At 39.6% G+C, this 24,662-nt stretch overlaps 1 protein-coding gene across 1 annotated transcript; it reads left to right on the forward strand.

The window, feature by feature from the left end:
* Nucleotides 1–33: 33 nt before the first annotated feature.
* On the forward strand, nucleotides 34–13,891 carry LOC5573894 (F-actin-capping protein subunit beta). The gene is made up of 4 exons (XM_001654879.2): nucleotides 34–216; nucleotides 308–892; nucleotides 12,099–12,374; nucleotides 13,508–13,891. The coding sequence occupies exons 1-3, from the start codon at nucleotides 214–216 to the stop codon at nucleotides 12,336–12,338; spliced, it is 828 nt and encodes a 275-aa protein (XP_001654929.2). The 5' UTR covers nucleotides 34–213; the 3' UTR covers nucleotides 12,339–12,374; nucleotides 13,508–13,891.
* Nucleotides 13,892–24,662: the final 10,771 nt, after the last annotated feature.

The following is a 24,662-nucleotide window of genomic DNA, read 5'->3' on the forward strand; positions in this document are numbered from 1 at the left end:
CATGCAGCTGAACTGTCAAATCCAGACATTTGTGCTGGCTACCCTATTTTCCACTTTGTCACGGCATCACGAAGAGACTTTCATTTTGCTCGTGAAAATATTGCTAAATTTTATAATCAATCGTTCATAGTTTGCAGTGCGTACGGTTTATTAAACTTGCTCAAATTGCGTTAAATTGTTCTCTGTGATAGGTTTTTCCTTAGGAAACTAGAAATGGTAGGTTTTTGGTGGAAGATAAATCCTTCTCCGCGAAATGGGGAAACGTCACGCCCAGTTTGTGTGATTTACCTTTTCTCTTTATTTTCAGACGGAACAGCAAATGGATTGTGCATTAGATTTGATGAGGAGACTTCCCCCTCAGCAAATCGAGAAGAATTTAATCGATTTGATAGACCTGGCTCCGGCTCTATGCGAGGACTTGTTGACATCCGTGGATCAGCCTTTGAAAATAGCGAAAGATAAGGAAACGGGCAAAGACTATTTGCTGTGTGATTACAATCGAGATGGTGACTCATACCGATGCCCGTGGACAAATACTTACGATCCGCCGCTGGAAGACGGATCGATGCCCTCGGAACGGCTCCGGAAGCTGGAGATCGAAGCGAATCATGCCTTTGACCAGTATCGGGAAATGTATTACGAGGGAGGAGTCTCTTCCGCTTATCTGTGGGACTTGGACCATGGCTTCGCGGGAGTGATTCTGATCAAAAAGGCCGGAGAGGGCAATCAAAAGACCAAAGGCTGTTGGGATTCGATCCATGTGGTGGAAGTGCAGGAGAAGAGTTCCGGAAGGACGGCCCACTATAAGCTGACGTCGACGGCAATGCTTTGGCTGCAAACCCACAAGCAGGGATCGGGAACGATTAATCTGGGGGGAAGTTTGACCAGACAGGTAAGCATGATTGGGAGACTATGACCGGGCAGGTCTGGTACCTGGTGTCTATTTTTAACATAAGATCTCTAAAGTTTCTGTTTTAACCAAATTAGCCTCAAGTCACCTTTTTCCTTTTTATGCTTACGGATTCATTGTATGCTGCCAAAGAGGAATCTTAAAAATGTTTAGAGACTTACGCGTTCATCCAGACATTCTCTTGAAATTTTCCCATGTATTAAAACGCCGCCTTCAGAGGCACGTTCCCCGCCAATTGCAGGGCTGATAGCAGGTCTTTTTCTAGAGACTTGTAGGCAAATTTCGGCGCCTCCTTTCTTCGAAGAAAATAATATTTTCTTGCTAGTGAGTATTGGAAGAAAATTTCTTCTCTTCGAAGGAATTGTTCGCTGGATTTCGCCTATTGGTTTCTATTTTAATGCAAATCTCAAAAAAGTCTCTATTTTTTATGTATGCTTTGTAAAGCCTTTTATTTTTTTGCCAAAATAATCTCTAATGTCACTATTTTACTACTCCTTGCGATGATTTCTGATTCGAAATGCCGTGCTGCATCGAATTGTCGGACGCTTCGAAAACCGGACACTGGACATTTTCACGGTGTTTTTTGGTCAAAATTACAATTTTTTCGCCTCAATCCACAAATAGGACGTCTTCTACATTCTCCATGCAAAAAAGATGTCGGGAAAATAATTTTTGGGTGAATTAAGGCCGGTGTCTGGGATTCGAAGCGTCCGAGCCATTCGAACCAACACGCTACCTAATTAAGAATTTCTAGAGGGATTACTTTGAAAATTTTCTAGGATTTCCTTTAGAAATTTTTTACAAATTCCAACTTTTAAACAATTTTTCCTGTAGCAAAATTTCCAAAGATTCCTTTCGTAGTTCTTCAAAGAATGTCCCCAAGGGTTTATACCGCAGGTTTTGAAGAATTTCGTTGAGGTCTGTTTTAGGAACCAAGAATTACTCGAAGTTTTTTTTTTCAGTTACTTCTCCAGCCTTTCTCATATGAATTTCTTCATGAATTCATGAACAGTTAATCTCATTGGAGCACCAAAATTCTTCAAGGGATTGTTCCTGTAAGTCTATTAAGTTTTCCGTGAAATTTATCTTAAAATTTATCCAACATTTCATCCACGATTCCTCCAACAGTTATTCCACTCAATGCTCGAGTATTTTTTCGAAAAAAATCCTGGATTCTTCAAAATTTCATTTGAGATTTCACACAAGCAAATACTACATCAATTATTTCGTCGATTTCTACGAAAGTTTCTTCAGCAATTCTGTTCAATGTTATTTAAGGAACTCCTCCAGAAACTCATGCAGGATAGATTGCCTTTTAATGTAATTATCTTAGCAACTGAGATTACAAACACCCCCAATACTTCCCAAGAAAGATCTTAGCGACAGTTTCCAACGTTCTCTCAAGGATTTCTCCAATAATGTCCTTGACGATTTCTGTAGGGTGTCCATCCATTCGGAAAATCTGGGAAAAGCGGTAAAAGCCAGGGATTTGGAGAACACATTGGGAAAATATGTATTTTAAGCATAAAACTATCGGGTTGTTTCAATTTCAAGCACTATAGGCGAAACAAGAAAATTTTCCAGGTAGCGCAACCCTGGTTGGGTGGCCTATCGAAGACTCTTCACCAACCAAGAAAGGCAAATGTGGAGGAAACGGATTGATTGTTCAGAAATACTTCTTTTTAAATAGCCAGACGTCCACTCTTCTCGTGAAGGGAATTGTGTGGTAATCGTCCTGTGAGGAAAGTGACAAGCAATTATGAGATCACTTGGAGCAAGGACAATTTTGTCCCAATTCACCAGAAGTGGAAACATTCAAATCCCTTTTTGATGGACGAACGTATCTAACGTAAATTCAGTTATTATTACTCAAATATAAATTTCTAATTCACTGTTTCGGATTTTCCAATAACTTTAAAAACTCGACTTTTCACTTTGGAGTCACAGATCAATCTGATCTTGTTTTATTAGTCGAGATCTCAATATTCACTCAATTCACTCAGTTGAAACGAACCATGATTTACGAAGGGTTTGTATTAACACTGAACACGTTACACCTTTCAAATGTTCGAATGCGTGGACGCAACAGTCCTCCCTTCTTTGAAAGATTATTCTTAAAATTAATATTAGCCTTTAAATTGATTTCTGAATGTTCTTTTTAAGTACATGACCAATTTTTTTTTTTTACTTACTAACTATTTTCGAAAGCACTTCATGCAAATATTTCTTTAATGTCGACTACTTCACTTCACATCATGCGATTTAGTGTTCTGGATTCTAGTTCGGCTCCTAGTCATAATCATTCCGTCGTTTAATTTCTGCCGCTTTGAATTGTTGGAAGTATGTCCCTTAATTTCATCGGGAAACCTTAGAAATGGTTCTTCATCAGACTCAGAACAGCCCTGAAATTCTATTCTGTCTGGTTCCGAGTGACTGCGTTTTCTTCGCTGGACCTCTGGAAGCACTAGTGTTGAATTCTGGTGTTGAGAATAGGGAAGCTTCAACTGACTTCTGTGAGCCATGATGGTTGTCCTGTGAAGGGAGATTTCAAACGTATTATTAGAAATTTGTCTGACATATCTCGCTTCAATCCATCTCTGTAGATCTGTTTTTCTATAGTTTTTATAATAAACTGTATCCCCTACCACTAGCTTTAAAAATGGATCTGGCATTTTAGGGAGTTTCACCTGTATTTGCGTTGCAGCAGGTTTTTCTAAAAATCGATCATATTGTTTTCCAGTAAAATTTTTGGTCTGTAACATAAAACTTTGTGAGATGGCGGAAATCCATCCTTGTTTGCTATTTGATTACGGTAATTAATTAGGAAATAATTTATTTTATTCTTTAAATCTAAATCTCGTAATTCAGGGTCTAATAAATATTTTTTAAAAACATCTTTGACTACCCTAACTAAACGCTCAGCTTGTCCATTACTTCTCGGATTATAAGGAGGACTTTTCAATACTTTTACTCCATGTTTTTCCAGAAAAGATATGAATTCTTTGGAATTGAACGGTGGTCCTCCATCTGTAACCATTACATCAGGCAAACCGAATCTAGTAAATAGAGTTACAAGTGAATTGTTAACTCGTTTTGCATCTGTTCCATGCAACATAATTTCTATTTCCACCCACTTCGAGTGACTGTCTACAACCAACAGAAAGGTTTTACCGTCAAAATAGAAAAAAATCTGCATGAATTCGTCTGAAAAGTCTGGATGTAGGTATCCATTTGCTATGAGGCGGTTTTGCTGGAACAGTTCCCAATTTTATACAAGCCTCGCAACATTTCACGAAATCCTCTATATCCTTTGTTAAACCTGGCCAATACACAGTTTGTCGCGCCAAATGTTTCATTTTAGTAATGCCAATATGATTGGCATGCAAAAGTTTAAGTATGCCACTTTTCAAAACTGTTGGTATGACAACTCTGTCCTAGTAAAGAAGGCAGTTTTGAATAACCTCAAGATCAGTCCTCAACGATGCAAAATCTTTGAATAAACCCTGCACATTGTCCGGCCATTCATTTCTAACAAACTTTATCACTTCTGCCAAACATGAATCCGCCGACGATTCCTTTGCTATCAAAGCGAAGTCTAAAGGAAATGAGTCTGAAAAGTTTAAACTGTTTATATTTCCAATATCTAAGCTTTTAGGAACTGATTGCTCCAATGGGAACCGCGAACAAAAATCAGCGTTACCCATATTTGCAGATGCTCTATATTCAATCACAAAATCATAAATAGATAGTTCCATGGTGTATCTTTGTATTCTAGTTACAAATAATGAATTGGTACCCGTTTTGCCAAAAATTCCCACTAAAGGCTTGTGATCAGTATACACTTTAAATTTTTGACCAAAAAGAAATTTATGAAATTTTTTAACGGTGCATACCAACGCTAACGCTTCCAAATGAAGGATGGGGTATCGTTTTTGAGCTGAATTTAAAGAAAACGATGTAAAGCATATGGGCTTTTCTAATCCATCTACTTCATGAGCTAATACTCCTCCCAATTCATATGAACTAGCATCTGTAACTACTTCAAGAGGTTTTTCTGGATCATAATACTCAAGCATATCTGCATTCAACAAAGCTGTTTTGGAAAACTGGAACGCTTGCTCACATTCCTGGGTCCATTCAAATTTTGCATCATTGGCTAACAGAGCATAGAGACTCCTTAACTTGGACGAAATATTAGGTACAAATTTGTTGTAAAAATTAACCAAACCAAGGAAAGCCCTTAGTTCCGTAACATTGGTAGGTGCTTTAGCTTGGCTTATTGTCGAAACTTTTTCTGGAGATGGTAGAAGTCCTTTGTCAGTTAAAAGGTGTCCAAGATACGGAAGTCTAGTAACAAAAAAATTACACTTTTTGAAATTTACTTTGACATTCGCCTTTGAAAGCCTGTCAAGAACCAATTCCAAAGTCTTTGCACACTCCTCTATTGTTTCACCTGCGATTAAAACGTCGTCTAAGTAACAACTAACATTCTTTAGGCCATGGAGTATTTGATCCATTATCTGTTGGAAAATAGCCGCTGAACTTGAAGCACCCTGCGGAAGCCTATTATATGTAAATAACCCTTTCATCGTATTTATTACAGTGAACTTTTTAGACCGCCTAGATAAAGTAACCTGTGTATAAGCACCAGCAAGATCAAGACAACAGATAACCTTATACAGCCTGCCAGGGAGGCGAAAATGTCGGGTCTACCACAAAAGGCCGAATCACAAAAGGCCGAATCACATAAGGCCGAAAGCACAGAAGGCCGAAACATACAAAAGGCCGAATCACAAAAGGCCGAATCACAAAAGGCCGAATCACAGAAGGCCGAATCACAAAAGGCCGAATCACGGAAGGCCGGAATTTTAAAATAAATTTTAGTGAAAGCCACATACATTCAGCACATTTTTCTACAATATTATGGACATTTTTACAGTAGGGTTAGCGGGACAAGACGCACAAGTAACATTACTAGCTGAATAAGAGTGTATGGTTAGTGTTTTTTGGGTGTGTCAACTGGTCTATTCTTAGCTGACACACCCAAAATAAATTCTATAATTGAAGCTTAAGTAGTCGCGCTGTTGTATTTTGTACAACATAAGTGTAAAAACCTCGCGAAAACTGGAAGGGTATACAGTGCCTGTTCGATTTTGGCAACATGTCAAAAATTTTCATATTGCCAAAATTGAACCGTTCCAAAATTTAATAATTGTTTTTATTAAAACTTGTATCACCGTAATAATGATCACAAATTAAATTTCTTCTTCTTCTTCTTGGCATTACGTCCTCACAGGGACAAAGCCTGCTTCTCAGCTTAGTGTTCAATGAGCAATTCCACAGTTGTTAACTGAGAGGTTTCTTTGCCAAAGTTGCCATTTACGCATTCGTATATCGTGTGGCAGGTACGATGATACTTTATGCCCAGGGAAGTCAAGGAAATTTCCATTACGAAAAGATCCTGGACCGACCGGGAATCGAACCCAGACACCTTCAGTATGGCTTTGCTTTGTAGCCGCGGACTCTAACCACTCGGCTAAGGAAGGCCCCACAAATTAAATTTACCTATTTTGAATATGGTAAACTTAGTATTCTTATGATCACTTAAACACTTGTTATACCCTATCTCAGCAATCATTTTCCTACTTGTTGCGTAAAAGACTATGTTGGCATTATACCGGGCAAACGCTTGCTGTCCGAACTCGCTGTCGCTCGTCGGACCTAAAAATGGAAAAACATCCTCTGTTTGCATTATACCGGGCAAACGCCTGGATTTGCTATTTGCATGACACCGAATAGATGCTATACACAACCATCGGATATCGGAGACTTCGGCGGCCTTCTGCCGCCTCAGTTCCTCTATCCTCAATGTGGCTTCGCCGCATGTAAGTTTTGCACTGTTTTCTGACATGACTGCATTTAACAAAGCATGGACTTGTTCTTTTCATATCCAAGCTTTATTTTGTGATTCGGCCTTGTGTGATTCGGCTTTTTGTGATTCGGCCTTTTGTGATTCGGCCTTTTGTGATTCGGCCTTCTGTGATTCGGCCTTTTGTGATTCGGCCTTTTGTGCATTCGGCCTTTTGTGGTAGGCTAGAAGGTATTCGGCCTTTTGTGATTCGGCCTTCTGTGATTCGGCCTTATGTGATTCGGCCTTCTGTGATAATCCCAAAATCTCCTGTGCTAGTGGTAGTGGATACGCATTAGGTACTATTGCTTTGTTAATAGATACCTTACAATCTATTACCATTCGGATATCCTGATCCTTCTTCACTACCACTATCACAGGCGACGCCCACTCGCTAGTCTTAATCTGAGACGAGACTCGCGAAGACGGTCTACTTTTTCTGTGATTGCTGAGTTTTTTCTTATTCCATTTTGTGTTTATACTAATTATGCGCATGCTGTTCAAAACCTCACATGAACCTCTCAGCAAAAAATGATTGAGTTTGCATCACATCGAATCATAAATAGCCGTTTGAGTGAAATTTCACGCCAGCAAACGTAGCAGACATTAGAAATAATTAATCTTCTACTTAGATTTATCTGCAACTTTAAAAAAAAAAAAATGCTACGCCGACTGAGGTTTTTTATAACAGTTTACTTTGAACACAATACTTTTCACTTTTTCAGCCATAAAAACGGTGGGCTGCATTTGACGTTTCGTGAGAGGGGAATCTGGGCTGCATATGACGTTGATATTTTTCCTCTTCGCGAGTCTCTCTCAGGTCTTAATAGGTGTAATAACGTTCTGTTGCTCGAGCATATCCAAGTGTTTCTCCATTTTCTCCTTCAGTTTGTACGGTACAGTGTATGCCTTCTTAATAATTGGTTGATCGTTTTTCAACGCCAGGTCCCCTTCATATCCAGCAATTGGTTTTGAAAAGTCTTTGTCAAAAATTTTTCTGTATTTATTTTTCAAATCGTCAATAATTTCGTCAATACCTTTATCCTGAACAAGATTATTTACCAACGCCGCTTTTGTAAAACCAGACCTCCAACCCGGAAAGAAACGATCAAGCCATGACCTTCCTATCAGTGGGACAAAACTGTTGTTGCAGTCCAAACTAACTTTTGCTTATCCACGAGGCCATTCAACTCAACTTGACCCTAAATCTCACCAAGTATTCGCAGACGAGCACCATCGACAACCACCAACTGCCTACTAGTGCGAATCATTGGAACGCTACTGAACATTTTTTTGCAGTCAACCTGACTAATAACCGACACAGCTGAACCTGAATCTATTTCCATTTTCAACGATCGATTTTGCACTTTTGCTGTTATCATACATGGTTCATTGATCTTTTTCACTGCCGATAACATCAAACACTCCATGCCACCAGTTTCTTCACCTGAGCTTTCACGACCTGCTGACCGTTTGAAATCATAACTAGTGTCCTTGTCTCCATTCTCTTTCACAAAACGCACTGAATATCGATTCTGATAACTATAGCAATCACGTCTGATATGACCCTTCTTTTTACAATAGTTGCAAATTGCATTTGCGTATGATCGGCGATTCCTGTTACCGGATGGTGATCTAGCTCGAAAACTAACACGTCTGTCGTTTCTGTTAAAATTTCTGCTACTGTAGTTATTATCATAACGACTGCGGTACTCACGAATACTCTCACCGATCTTATCACCCAATCTACTTTTAACGGAATTCACTTGTTCTGTTTTTGAGTCACCAGTCATCGCCTTTGTCTGTCTGTTAGCCACCTCACTGCTCAATAATCTTTTTTCAATCACAGCTAGTGTCATTTCCTCAGACATGAGTAATGATTTTTGAAGTTCCTTGTCAAGCATTCCCATAATTAAGCGATCTCTAATGGCTGTTTCTTTAAATTGTTGGAAATTACAAAGCTCTGCCTGTAGCTTCACTGATAAAATAAAACTCTCAGCAGACTCATCAACTTTCTGGAACCTGTTATAGAAATGAAACCGCTGCATCATGTCAGGGTCCACTTTATCAAACCGTTCTTTTCATTTCTTCACCATATCAGCATAATTAAGTGTTGCTAACTCTACAGTAGGGAAAATAAGCTTAAGGTCATCATACACCACTGGACCAGTAAGCGCAATTAAGACAGATTTTTTAATTGCCTCTGTCCAACCATTGAACGAACTAAGATGTTCTAGTCGTTCCATGTAATTAGTGAAAGAAGATCCTTTCACATAGTGATCCAATGTTCCAAAAGATGGCATTATTTTTGATGATATATACTATTACAGTAAATCAAACGGACACTTACGGTTGATGCAGATGCAGATGCACTCACGCAGTCGTGTTTGACCTTTGAGTGTTGATAGAATGATGAGACACAGCCGATAGCCTTTCTCATCGCGCACTGATAACTCACTACTCACGATGAGTTCTCTTCCGCTGATTTCGTCTCACTGATTGTAGCTCACGTCTGATGATCAGTAAGAAAATAACCGATTCTTGGATATCCTAACAAAAGGCAATTGTGTACTTTGTTCCACAGCAGAAAAATCTATGGCGGTCACTATAATTGCAACGGTAGAAAGATGGCCACTGCACGTTAAACAAAAGAAAAAAAAACTCGATGCCTTTGAATTTCACCAATAGAATATGCTATAATTTGTTATAATTTTTTTTGAATTGTTTGAACAAAAATCGTATTTCAATGGTGCCTGTAATTCAAAATTATTGCTTTATCACTAACATACCATCTATGCTCAAGTTTTCTCAAGTGTCACTCTGCAAACTTTACACAAATCACACTAGAATTTTCTTTGCTACAAGAAATATTCTGTTTGATGATATTTAATCCAATCCTTCGTCGCCAGTTGTTAAATTCAGTTATTATTACTCAAATATAAATTTCTAATTCATTGTTTCGGATTTTCCAATAACTTTAAAAACTCGACTTTTCACTTTGGAGTCACAGATCAATCTGATCTTATTTTATTACTCGAGATCTCAATATTCACTCAATTCACTCAGTTGAAACGAACCATGATTTACGAAGGGTTTGTATTTAACACCGAACACGTTACACCTTTCAAATGTTCGAATGCGTGGACGCAACAGTATCCATAAATTTAGTCCTTACCAATGCAATGCAGGGTTCCCAGATTATTGAAAGGGGATTCCGAAAACGTAAAGTCTGCATTGTTACAAGGTGTAGCGATCATCAGATAATGATCATCATCTGATACAAGCAAATTCGTCAATTCGTATTTGATTTGGTCCTACAACATTTCTCCGAATAATATTACCCCGAAAACCATCAAAGTCAATATCCCGAATGGTCAATTACCCCGAAATCCATTACCCCGAATAGTCCGTTACCCCGAATACCATTTGCCCGAATGAACCATAGCCCCGAATTTTCTTGCCATGGAAAAATTAAAAATGAAGATCCGACAAATGAACATCATATATTTTATAGAATTATAATTATAATCACTGATGAAAACTTTCGAGGAAATATCCGTTAAATAAAAGAAGAACAAATCTATCATTGGAAATTGTAATACCGAGAGGATGTAATACAGACAAGTAATACAGGAGCTTATTTTCAAGGTTACTCGTCTGAAGTCACTTTCAAATTTTAATTTCGTTCAAAACAATTGTGTCAGTCGAATTTTTTGACAGCTATGGCTCAAACTCAAACAGTGCAACTAAGAAGAACAGCCTTAATTCAAATAAATTATTAAATTATTATTGATTAAAATTTGATTTTTTACACTGCCATGATACAACCACGAAAGAACAGCCGATGATTGAAAGAATAAAAATCATTGTTAGGAATGTTAGTAGTTATCATGTCAATAACTATTTTAACACTACCAGGAAAACCTCGCTTCTTCTTTTTCTTGACATTAACGTCCCTACTGGGACAGAGCCGGCTACTCAGCTTAGTGTTCTTATGAGCACTTCCACAGTTATTAACTGAGAGCTTTCTTTACCAAACTTGCCATTTTCGCATTCGTACCTATATCGTGTGGCAGGTACGATTATACTATATGCCCAGGGAAGTCAAGGAAATTTCCATTACGAAAAGATCCTGGACCGACCGGGAATCGAACCCAGACACGTTCAGCATGGCTTTGCTTTGTAGCCGCGGACTCTAACCACTCAGCTAAGGAAGGAACCTCGCTTGTCGTAGATGAATGAGCCTGAAATCGAGTTCGCGAGCGGACTTGAAGAATTTCTTGCAGTACAGCACTGACTTTCGGGGAAGTGTCGCATTCGGAGAAATAGTTTTCGGGGTAACTGGTTTTCGGGGAAGTGCTAGAGGATCGTTTGATTTTGTTTAAACTTAATGTTATATCTAACACTCTAGCAGATACCATGAATGATGGGCGATTGTCCCCATTAAGTAATCCAAGATCTGCACTACTTAAGAATTCCATCAGACTGGAGCCTTTCAAATTAATATCTTTCCAAGGTGATGTGATGAGAGCTAGCATCACTGCCCATAATCAGCGGTATGACAACTCGTTTGAAATCATCCGTTGCGGATGGTTTTTCGTGTAGTAAATTTGCATAAGTCTGCAACAATTGATCGTCGCTGTTGATTGATATGAGTTATCCTAACCTTAATCACTACCAGGATGACCGTTTTTGCATTCTCGGCACGAAAAAAACAGCAGCGAAAGAATTAGATCGGTATCTATTAAAAGCCGACAAATGTGAAAAAGCACAGAATACACTGTGTAAAACACGAGGCAATCGATTGTAAAATTTAAAAAAATATCCAACATACATTGTTAGAATAATCCAAAATTATCTGTCAAATCGTACAATTCAGGTGATTTATCAGAACTCAAAGTCTTAAAGACTTCCTGTAAGAGCTGGTGTTCCTCAAGTCAGCATTTTGATATATAACACCAGCTTTGCGACGCAGGCAAATCACAAATTAACATCATATCTATACATTTTTTTTAGTTTCCTATAAATGATAGATAAAAAGCTTTCGATTGATGTAAAAAACTTACTATTTCATCCTTTGTTTAGTTTAATATAACACAAGTTCTATTAACCGTGCAACTATAGGTGCAAGAAAGCTTAAATTTTAATCGGAACTATTTATTTTGATTACTTTTTGCACAAAATTGAGCGGCAAAAAGCTACACTTGAGACACTCAATCGTTACCAGAGCCTTACGGTATTTAGATTCATTTGTTAAATTGTTCCCTTCTTTATTTCTAGGTGGAGCAGGATGCCCCGGTGAGCGAAAGCAGTCCGCACATTGCCAACATCGGGCGCCTGGTGGAAGACATGGAGAACAAAATTCGCAACACGCTGAACGAGATCTACTTCGGCAAGACCAAGGACATCGTCAACGGGCTGAGAAGCATCCAGAAGTTGGCCGACACGAACCAGCAGGCTTCGATGAAGAAGGAACTGGCGTTGGCACTCTTACGACGAACCGGAAAGGGAGAGAACTGAATTATTGTGAAAAACCCAACTGAAGTCATCGTCATGGTAAGGGGTTTGCTTTCTATACGTTCACGGGTACAATCTATCCGGTGGTTTCATTTCTATTTTTTTGTTGTTGTTTCTCAAAGTATTTCTTCAGAGATCACTTGAATATACGCTATTAGATATTGTTCAAAGAATTCAAATGGCATTTCTTCTCCAGTAATACCACCAAAGATTCCGAGTTGACTTGCAATAGTTGTTCAATAAGGATTTTTAACGTGCTTTCAAGTGATTTCCTCCCTTATAGATACTTCTCAGAACTCCCTAAATGTTTTTTTTGAGTTTTTTCAAGAATGTTTTCAATGATTTTTTAAATAATTATATTATGATTTCTTTTAAAAACTCCATCTTGAGCTCCTTCAGAATTGTTTGCTTGATTATTGTATAATTTTTTTTTGGAGATCCCTTTACGTTCAAAATGCATTTAAAAATTATGGCAGCCACATGCTAAATTGACCAAAAATGACCCAAAGGCACTCATTTATCAAAACGTTACCCACATGAATTCTTTCAAAATTTTGAGTTGAGTGACTGTGGTATGGAGTGGTAGTAACAATCTTGCTCGCGATGCTAATTGCTTGAAATCGTGAAAAACGCTATAAATATCCTCCTAGTGAAGATAGATACTAACGTCATATTACCTATAGGTATATCACAAAGGGAAAGCGGTGCACCTAGCTAAAATTATTATATTTCTGTGATATCGGCTGGAAAAGAATTGTCAGGATCACTGTAGTTATCGTCGATGCCATTACGCTAGGAATTTTTCTGGTTTTTCTTGGGGGATTTCAAATGTGCTAGAAGTCTCTTCTTCTATATTAGGACTCTGGTTGAGTTTATAATCCTTCATGACAAACTCTTGGAATATTCCATGTTTCCTGTATGGTCTCTTTGATTCTGACATGCGATCTCTGCAGTTCTTATATTTTAGATCTTCAGAAGCTACCAGTTTTGTGATAAATTCTATGTAAACTTCGAAAGATTGACCTTTAAATACTTTGCAGTTATTATGAAGACCATTTGCAACATTTTTCTTGCAATCTGACGTACCCTAATTGACATCCAAGACATATAAAAAACTACATCGATCTTAGCTCATTATAATGAACTCATTGTTCTCTCCTCCCTTTTCACAGAGCTGCGAAAACTATATTTTCTGATGCTGTTGCTGTGCTGTTGTTCGCTTTGCGCTAAGCGAAATTACCGAGAAACACACTCTCTCTCTCTTACACTGGAAAACCGGAAAGAAACGATCGCTACACTTTAAACGGATGGGAGGAGCCAAATGACGATGTTTGTAATGCTAAGTTTAGGAAATAAAAAAACAATATTTTAATGGTGTTAAGTATAGTGAAAACTTCAGGTTTTTCCAAGCTTTTTTTTTGAATCCTAACATAACGAGAGTTTAAGTACGTAGATTGTGTATACCTTTACCTTGATTTAGTTTGTTTGCACAAATAGCTTCCACAAATTATTTTGTTTCTAGAAATCGAAAATTAATAAATAAATATATGATTTAATCGTCAGCTTTGTTTCATTTTTCGGTTCCTTTTGCCAATCAAGCTGAATCCTCTTATTCGAATTCGACGAAGAGCTTGTTGCCGAGAAAAGCCCCTCCCAGAGAGAACAGGCTGCCGGTGTACTGGTGGTGCGAATCGATTGCAAATCTTCGAGCAATCTGCCTACGGGCTAGACTAAGAATGCAACGCGCACGCACAGAAGTACAGCGAGAAGAACAGAGTGCAGCATTCAGAGAGGCAAAGTTAGCTCTTAAAAAGGAAATCAAGAGCCGAAACGGGCATGCTGTGCCAATTCGAGTCCATGGGGTGACGCCTACAGACTCTGTAGTACAGAGTGGTAATGGCTAAGACCAAAGGCGCCATTGCGCCCAAGAGAAGACCGAAGGTGTCATGTCACCCCAAGAGAAGTCGCCTGAGTTGCTGCTATCGATAATCGATCAACTCTTCTCGCATCATCCCACAAGCCCATGGCCCCCATCGCCGTATGTGGCAGATGAAGGAGAAGTGGCGAGAGTGACGAACGAAAGAGTTGACAGAAGTCGTGAAATCATTCGCGTCAAACAAGGCACCGGGACCCGATGGTTTCTCGTATTGCCCTAAAAGCGGCATTCAATGCGGATCTGGACATGTTCAGAACCGCGATCTAACGTTGTATAGATCAGGGAATCATCCCGGATGTACGGAAGCGACAGAAATTGGTGCTACTACCAGTATAGACCTAGGAATTCCGTTTTTCGACGCATTTCAGCCCATGCAAAATGAATGGAAAATTATCGCCCATAGAATATTTTAAAACCTTCCCATTACGAAAGCATTGATCAAAAACTGATCTCTAGTGAGAAACAATCCGATGTACATTCGATTTTTATAATAGTCTGGTTCAGACACAGCGTGAGGTTCCATTTCCACGACAACCGTCCTAAATATCTTTTAGGTAGATTAGAGAGATTTCCTCAGATATTCATCGAAGATTCCACTAAAAATTCGAGGCTTCGGCAAGACATTTTCCAAATATGCACCTCTTGAAGGGAATGGCAGGGAAACTCCAAATAATAGGCACAGTTTAACAGAAACGAAAAGCTTAGGTTTATTAGGTGTTAACTGAACGGAGTTTGATTATGGAATAATCCAGTTTGTTAATTTTCACCAACAGGTAACTGGTTGTTGCTAGGGGATCCTAACAACTCAATTTAGGGAGGCGACATCCGATTGCCTACTACGCCAACACCCCCTCTCAATCGGCCAATCCTAGGCCCTGGCACAGCTTCTCCAAGTGTACCGCGTCCACCGGTTTAGTGAACAAATCCGCCAATTGGTTTTCGGTACTTATATACTTCACTGCTACTCGTCCGTTTGCAATGTGGTCCCTGATGAAGTGGTGCTTGATATCTATATGCTTTAATCTCTTGCTTTCACAATTTTTCGCCATACCTATAGCGCCTTGGTTATCTTCAAAGATTACGACCGGATCCGATGGACGCTTCAGCTGAAGATCTGCCATTACTCCTGACAACCAGATGGCTTCCGAAACAGCAGAACTCAAGGACACGTACTCCGCTTCGCTTGAAGATGTAGCAACAGTGACCTGTTTTTAACTCGACCACGATACAGCATTTCCGAATACAGTGAACACGTAGCCACTGACTGATTTCCTATCTTCTGCATCCGACGCCCAATCTGCATCAGCATATCCGACCAACGGGTCCGCTGATTTGTTGCGTACGAACTTCAAGTGCTTTGCTTTTGTTCCTTTTAAATATCGTACCACACGTTTGAGGCACTGCCAATGGTTGGTTGTTGGCTTCTGTTGATAACGGCCGAGGAATCCGACGGGAAAGCACAGGTCAGGCCTAGTACACAGCATCAAATACATAATTTTCCCCAAAAGCTCACGATACGGTTCCAGGGTCGCCTCACCTTCGCGGGAAACAGTCAGATTTTTCTCCATAGGTGTCTTGTTAGGGTTACAATCCGTCATCTTGAAGCGTGTCAATAATTTGTCGATATTCATTTCTTGAGAAAGCTTCATAGAACAGTTTTCACGATCGTACTCTAGCTTCATACCTAGGAAACGACTGATTTTTCCGCAGTCCGTCATCTTGAAACTTGAACTTAAAGCTTTCTTCAAGTTTTCGATTGTTTCAATCTTCCTTCCAGCGATGAGTAAATCGTCCACATATAGAATTATGTAAATTTCGTCTCCTGGTACTACCCGGACATAGAGGCAGTAGTCATGTAGCGATCGTCGGAAGCCCAAGCTCAGCAACCGATCGTTGAATTTTTCGTTCCAGCACCTTGGGGATTGCAAGAACGCCGTCTTGACGTCCATTTGATGGAAGTGGAATCCTTGTTGGACACCCGCAGCGAGAACCGTTCTGATAGTGGCAAGTCTTGCTACAGGAGCGAATGTCTCCTCGTAATCGACTCCAGCCTTCTGCAGGAATTCTTTCACCACCAGTCTCGCCTTATGTTTGAACGCGTTGCCAGCCGCATCATCTTTCAACCGAAACACCCACTTCGATTTCAGGGGCCTAACTCCTTGTGGGCAGCTTGACAAACGCCAGACCTTGTTCTCTTCCATGGAACGTAGTTCGTCTCGCACAGCAGCCATCCACATGGCTCGATCAGCATGCTCTGTCAGCTCATCAAACGACTCTGGAATATCTGCGGAAATCGATGCGCCAGAATTAGCTCTATAACCGGTAAAATAGTCGAATAACTTACCGGGGAGCCTGCGCTCCCGTCCGCTAGACCTCGACGACAATTCTCTCGGAATTTCGCGTCTTTCTGTGGGCGAAGAGAGCGCGTTTTCCGGTGCTTCAATCGAGTCTTCATCATTTACGTCCTTTTCTTCATTTGCTTGGTCGATTTCATCTATGGTGGCCAACTGGTTATTTTCCCCCTCTTGCTCGAGCGGGAAGTGGACGACCAACGGAACATCATCTTCTTGACTCATTACAGCGTACGGAAAACACGACTCATCAAACTTGACGTCTCGAGCAATTGTTACATGTCGTGCCACCGGGTCCCACATGCGGTAACCGTTGGGTGCGTACCCAACCATGACCATTTCTTTACTTTTGGCATCTAACTTACGTCTTTGCTGCTTCGGAATCCAAACGAAACTCTTGCATCCGAAAACTCGAAGTTTTTCCAAATCTGGTCTGACACCAAACCACAGTTCTGCAGGCGTAACACCAGAGGGAAGTGCGCTTGTTGGACTTCGATTCATCAAGTAAACGCACGCAAGGGCAGCTTCGGACCATAAACGCTTCGGAACTTTAGATTGAATGAGCACGGAACGAATTTTCTCTACCAAGGTCCGGTTGAACCTCTCCGCTACACCATTCTGCTGAGGAGTGTACGCAACCGTTGTCTCTAGTTGGATTCCTTTCGTTCTGTAGTACTGCAACTGATTCGTCGAACAGTATTCCCTGCCTTGATCACTCGTAATTCTTGAAATGGATTTTCCCATCATGGCCGTTACTTTCGCCTCGTAGTCTTGAAACTTCTCAAATACACCAGATTTGCGCTTCAGCAAGTAAATCATTGAGAAATGGGTATGGTCATCGATGAAGCTCACTATGTATCGTGAACCATCCCATGCCGGCGAATCGATCGGCCCACAAACATCAGAATGTATCCGCTCCAAAGGCCGGCTGGTCCTAACACGCGTTCCTTTAAACGGTTCTCGACATTGCTTTGCTTGTACACATGCATCACAAAAATCAATTTGACTTGCCTTCTCATCCATACCTTTCAGCATTCCTTTCCGGGCCATGGTCTCCAATCCGCGTTGGCCGATATGCCCGAGTCGATGATGCCAATGGTTTCCGATAGCTACCTCGCAATGATTGACTTTACTCTTCTAGCAACAGCTCGAGCTCGTACAGGTTGCCTCGAAGATGTCCAGTTGCCAACAACTTGCCGTTCTTCTTCAAGACAGCTACGCTTCCAGAGAACAAAACGTCGATCCCAGCACTGGCCATTTTTCTGACGGACATCAGATTTTCACGTAGCTCCGGGACATACAGCACTTTCTTCAAGTTGAAGTGCACTCCTTTGTTGCTTGTCGCGTTGATTTCGCCTATCTGTTCAGCAAGCATAGCTTCTCCTTCCTTAGCGACCTTTATCTCCACACTATTGGTCATCTTCTCCAGCACGGCAAAAACGTTCTTCTCGCCAACCAGGTGGTCACTGCACCCGGAATCAAGCTTGAACATTACTCGTCCAGGCCTTTTCTCCGCAACGTTTGCATCGGCCATGAAACTTACAGCATCCTTCTTCGCTGAATTTGCTTCCCGCTGGCGACAATCCTTCTTCATGTGGCCACGGCGTCCACACTTGTGGCATTTACCCTGGAATTTCTGGAACTTCTTCTTCGAATCGCTCGTGAACGCTGCCGACTTGTCCTCAACTGAATCACCTTGCCGATCCGATCGCTTCCTTTCTTCAGCCAACAGTCGCTGCTTGACAAGATCCAGATTCAAATCTTCCTCAGCAACATTCTCCAGGGCCGTAACAAGCGGATCGAAAGAATCATGCAAGCGTTAAAAAGAGCTGTGACACCAGATCACTTTCAGCCAAGGTTGCTCCAGCCGTCTTCAACTTCCTCACGAGTCCGTCGAATTCCAATAAATGCGTTCGCATATCGGCTCCTTCCTTCATCCGCAAACGGGCCAACTGCTTCCTGACGATCGTTTGACTCGCCACGGACTTCTTCGCATAAGCCGATTCCAGACTAGTCCACATCTCCTTCGTGGTCGTCTTCTCTCGAACGATTTCAAGGCATTCGTCCGACAGACAACTCACCAGCAATGCCTTGGAGATCCGGTCCATTTCTTCAAACTTCGCCTTTTCTGCTTCTCCTGTCGGTGCCGTTCTGGTCAACACATCCGCAACGCCTTTTGCTTCGAGAAACAGGCGTACACGGTAGCTCCAGTTTTGAAAGTCTGCTCCACTCCCACGCAGCAACGGGATGTTGCACGTAACGTCCCTTAGCGGTGGTGCCCATAACCTCTTGAAAGGAATGGCAGGGAAACTCCAAATAATAGGCACAGTTTAACAGAAACGAAAAGCTTAGGTTTATTAGGTGTTAACTGAACGGAGTTTGATTATGGAATAATCCAGTTTGTTAATTTTCACCAACAGGTAACTGGTTGTTGCTAGGTGATCCTAACAACTCAATTTAGGGAGGCGACATCCGATTGCCTACTACGCCAACAGCACCGTTAGAAAATGATATATAATAAAACCCAGGAAATAAGTTATGTGGATCTTAGGGATCGTTCAAATATTACGTAAAGCAATAGGGGGAGAGAAGGGGTCTACCGTAGTGTTACGGTCCATACAAAAATTTAATTTTTTTCATACAAAAGCTGTTACGTGGAGGAGGGAGGGGGTCTAAAATTGGCAAATTTTGCGTTACGTGATATTTGAATCATCCCTTATAGGCCAACCAGATCGTGGGAAGGATTCGAAAACAACAACAACAGGAACTATCCGGAAACCATTTTAAACCTCCATCAAAAATATTCGCGGAAATCTATGAAGGATCGGTGCTATAGATATCAGTCGAAATTTTCTACTAAAAATTTGCTGATAGATTTATGTACTAGGGTTCCACAAGTTTTGAGTGGAAACATTCTATGGACGGTTCATTTTATAAAGCGGAATCCTCGTGCATGCTGTATATTTTAAATTTATAGTCAAACCGTCATGGGTCGATATCTGAAAGGACCATCGAGTCATGGAACCGAAATGCTGATTTAGGGGCCAATCATAGTAACCGTGAAATGTTTTTCTTGATATGGTTCCATGAGTCGATATCGAGTCATCATGGATATAATTAGCTATCAGACTTTGGGGGGTCATGGCCTATTCTTATTAGAGGTTGTAAAAGAGGTAGATCGAAACCTGGAAAGTGTTTCAAATTGATTTGATACCGTAATAAACTTTCATGGAAAAAAGTGAATGTAAATAAAAGTATATATTTGCTGGTATATTTTTCCAAAATGACGTTTTTGACCAAACACATAAAACTCGAATGAAGTACAATAGTTTGAAAGGAGTATAAAAGCAGGAAACAAGTTTACTTTCCAATTCCGTTTGAAGTACAATTTAAGTAGAATTATAAAACGAGATGCAGTTTTAAATGTTGGATTGGTTGAATTGAAGTGCAAGATCAATGTGACGGAAGCGTTCATTTTGCTCCGATATCTTTTTACCAGCTTTTTTTAACCCAATTTTATATCTCGTTTTTCCACCATGATTGAACCAACACATCGTAATAATTACGAACATGGGAATCAGCTGAGGATATCTGAATATTGCCATTTTATTGTCTTTAAATAAGGATGTGTCCATCATGCCCCTAGTCGCCCTAACTAATAAAATTTTAGAATTTCTAAAAAATTTATATGAAATTGTCTGCTGAAGCTGCATAGCTATCATCAAATTGAATAATTAGAAGTTTTTTTCAATAGAGCTACGGTAACAGTTGTTTGAAGTAGCGGTACCGTAATTTCGGGTGAAATTTATCATTTTTCACGGTTTTTCTAGTCTGTTTTCTATAATGTTAACAATGCCAAACAACTAAATGCAGGAAAACAAGTACGAAAGTGAGCCTCATCGACTTATGTAACGAAATTTTCTAACAAATGTAATTTTATTGTCAACAAATACCTCTAAAATAAAAAATCAGAGGATCTCATTTCGGGGTGAAATTGATCACTTGTCAATGCCATTATTGTTAGTTTCCATAACAACTCTACATGATAAATAGTACGACAAGCAACGTTCATTTACTGCAGCTTACATTGATATTTGTGCTCCATTACGAATAAATAAAATCATGTGATACGATGATTAATTTCACCCTTCCGATCAATTACACCCGATTTTACGGTACTTTAGTTTTGGATTCAATAATATTCAATTTTGATTACTTATTCACTGCCGTTATACGCATAATTGTCCCATTCTCCAAAAGATTTTAAAGATTTTAACACATTTAGGCCTCGTATTGACCAGGTGTGTGGTACATTTAATTAAAATCTTCACAACAGTATAAAGAATAGCGTGTTTATTAGAGTCAAGAATTTGTATTATGCGAAAAAAGTAAATTTAGCTACGAAATTCAAAGTGGGACTGTTATGCCTAGAAATACAGGGTTATTGATGAATTTCTACGCATAACAGTCCCACTGATAGTAGTGACCACTTATGTGCTAAGCATACTGCTGTAGATGACCGTTCTTACGTAAAGATTGAACTGGACCAGCTCAGTATGGGAGAAAAATAAAATTATATGATTCCGCGGGGCACCCCCTAGGATTATTTCTTGGGGTTAGAGGAAACCTTTCTGAAAAATTCAGCTCATTTGGTCGTTCCATGAGCTGGCGCATTTGAATTGAAGTTAATATGGGATTTTCAGCTCAAACATATGAGCAACAGCACATCATCTACTGTTTGGTTCAGGAAAATTGATGATCGCGTTCAATTGGACCCAGAATGTCAAAAACACTATTTGATGTAATAGCGAAGAATATTGTAGAAGATTGTACCATGATCAAAATTAATAAAGTTGGTGTTTTAACCATCTGAAGTATATCATGCAATACTGCTTGTATTTCTTCAACATAGCTTGGAGGTAGCCACTAAACGCATCATAGCCACCTATGACGCGGGGCGAGCTGAGGCACATGTCGCATGCATATAAGTTACTGTACGGGAGTGTTGATATAAGCCTAACTTTCAACAACTGAAAGAGTAATGAAAATGGGATTAAATCTAGATACAACCTTCTGCAAATATGTTCATTTGGGTATCAACTAGTGTATTTGTCATTCTGGGCTTATTTGATCGCGAACAATTAGTATACAGAACGAAACAGTGACATAGGATCAATTTTCAATATATTTGAGACGAATATCCCATACAAACTTCAAATCTAATGCGCCAGCTGGTGGAGCATCCAATTGAGTTGATATTTTGAGAGAGCGTTTTTCTTACCCTAAGGCTCATATCTAGGGGGTGCCCCGTTGAGTTTTACAACTTTTTTGTTTAAGGGCCAGTCTAGTATAGATTGTACCGAATATAGAGGACGTATATCCTCAAGACTATGTTAAGGCACCTAATGAAGGCTCAAGTGACATGTGCCAAATGGAGCCACGTGTGGGGAAGTGAAAAGAAAAACGATTTTATAGTTTGGGATGGAAAGCAAGGTTTTCTGTATGTGTGATAATGAGAAAATGTATGAGTTAGGGAAAGAAAGAGTGGATGAGTAAGTTAGAGAGTTTATAAGATGTAATAAATTCCTAAATTGACTCTTCCAGCTGCAGGCTTGACAGAAACTCATCTGCGAATTTAAGGCTATTCTGCGGAGTAAATATTTAAGTCGAAATTCACGACACAAATCGTCACACGATCTGAAATTTCTTTGGACTTTGTTTGCAATACATATCATGAGATCTGATACATCGCAAATTAATTTTTAGAATCACCAACAAATTTGCAACTTGCACCGAAGAGCCAACTATGCGGAATAACACAGTATGTGGCCAGGTCATCCTATCTTCTTTTGGCTTGACTTTGACTTCTTCTTGACTTCATCAAGTTTGATATGTCACAAGATAGGTCTCATGACCGCCAATATAATGGCCACTTCCTCTGATGAACAGGGTATCCAAAACAACCTGATATGTTATCAAGTCATCCAGGAACCTTTGAATTACCCTTCTTTAGCCTTGATTTGTGAATTTGTGAAGTTTGATGTTGCCAGCTAGGTTTCAGAACCGACAGTTTAGAGGCCATTTCCCCCCAGGAAACCGAGAATTCAGAACAATCCGACATGTGGTCAAGTCATTCAAATACATTTGAAACAACTTGTACACTTGATTTGCAAATTCATGAAAATTGATAAGTCGCAAGCCAGGTTTTAGGTTTGAACCGGTGATCGGACCAACCCAGCATATGTCGTTTCTGTAAATTAGAAAGCGAGAGCACTGAACATTTGTTGTGCAAGTGTATTGCACTATACCACAAGCGTTGCAAACATTTAGATAAAGGCCTGCTAGAGCCTAATGAAATTCGAATCTACTATCCAAAACAGGTACTAAATTTTATCCGAAATGTAGTACCTGATTGGGATGCACGCCAATAGCTGTGGAGATAGTTACTTCATATAGTAATATATTTCTACAGTACGGCAAAAACAAAGAGGATAACACCACAATAGATCAAATTAATGTATCATGGTATCATGTCCCCACAAAGGAAAAAAAAAACCCAGCATATGGCCAAGTCATCCAAAAACGGTCGAACTATTTTTATTTGGACTTGGTTTGCTAAATCATGAAGTTGATTTGTCGCAAGCCATGGACTCGAAATTAAAGTGGTTTGTAAAATTGAAATTACAGTGGTTAGAGTAAGGTGGGGCAACAGTTCGACCTTAGTGGTATAATCAAAGTTTCCAGGAAAACAATAGCAGTTAAAACAAAACAAATACCATACAGTGAATCTTCAACATATTGGCTATAATTTTGCTGAACAAACTTGTGTCAAAATATTTACCCATTTTTAGTTATAACAGTTTCAAAATTGATTGTCTTATTCGAACTTTTGCCCCACCAGTGGGGCAAGAGTTCTAATCTAGTGTGGGGCAAAAGTTTGCTGGCTAAAAAACAAAATATCGATCCTTTTATGACAAGCATACTTTACACCAGCCGTAAACTTAAGTTTGACGAAAAATACACACTAAATTTTCATCAAAAAATTGCTCAGAACCGGGTTGATTGTAATATACCGTTTTGATTCATATTACGGACAGCTGCAAATTCCGGACACTCTACTTTGTATGGGAAACATTTCACACGAAATGTTTCAATTTTTGTAGTTCAAAAGTTCACATTTTCGAGGCTCGTTTCAATAAACTTTTTCCACAAAAATCTATGCAAATTTATAATGAGCAACTGCCTAAGGCGTCTCTGTAGTGGTTGAATGATTTCAATTGATGATTTGATTTTTCTAATAATGATTTTCATGAGCTGTCCGGAATTTGAACCAAAGTGTCCGGAATATGAGGCAAAAGTGAGGAAGCGTCGGAATAAGAATCATTAAAAGGCCATACATTTCGATCTTTTTTAAATTATTCAAGTTGCGGATACGTATTCTTTACCCACTATTCGAAAGTTAAGGGTTTCCGAAGCTCGATAACGCTGAGGAATCATACAGAATAATTTAATTTGTATGATCTATACTGTGTTATACTTCCCTGAGGCCTTAAGTATCCGTAATATGAATCAAAACGGTACTCAATTATAGCAGTTTTTCGCAAAACCAAGTGTAAATGTAAAATTTTGGTGACAGTTTTCACACGATCGGACAAATTTAACTATATTTGAAGATAATATGTGGATTTGAGGCAATTTGCAAATTTTTCCGTGACTTTATACATGGGTCGAACTTTTGCCCCGCTGATTCGAACTTTTGCCCCACTATGGGCCAAAAATTGTTTTCAAGCATTTATGCAAAAACTAATACATCTCAGGGCAACCTTATGATAGGCCTAGAAACGCCTTTACATAAAATATTGAAAAAGATTTTATCTTCAATTGGTTCCATGCAACGAAAGTTTGACCAAAAATTACAATATTCACGTCGAAAAACAACAAATAGCCATAACTTTTCCAAATCTTAATCGATTTTTATGATATTTGGATTGAAAGTCTCTTACTTGAATAGCATTCGAACCACCATGACATTTATAAGAT

This window comes from Aedes aegypti, chromosome 2, assembly GCF_002204515.2.
Source record: "Aedes aegypti strain LVP_AGWG chromosome 2, AaegL5.0 Primary Assembly, whole genome shotgun sequence".
Classification (NCBI taxonomy): Eukaryota; Metazoa; Arthropoda; class Insecta; order Diptera; family Culicidae; genus Aedes; species Aedes aegypti.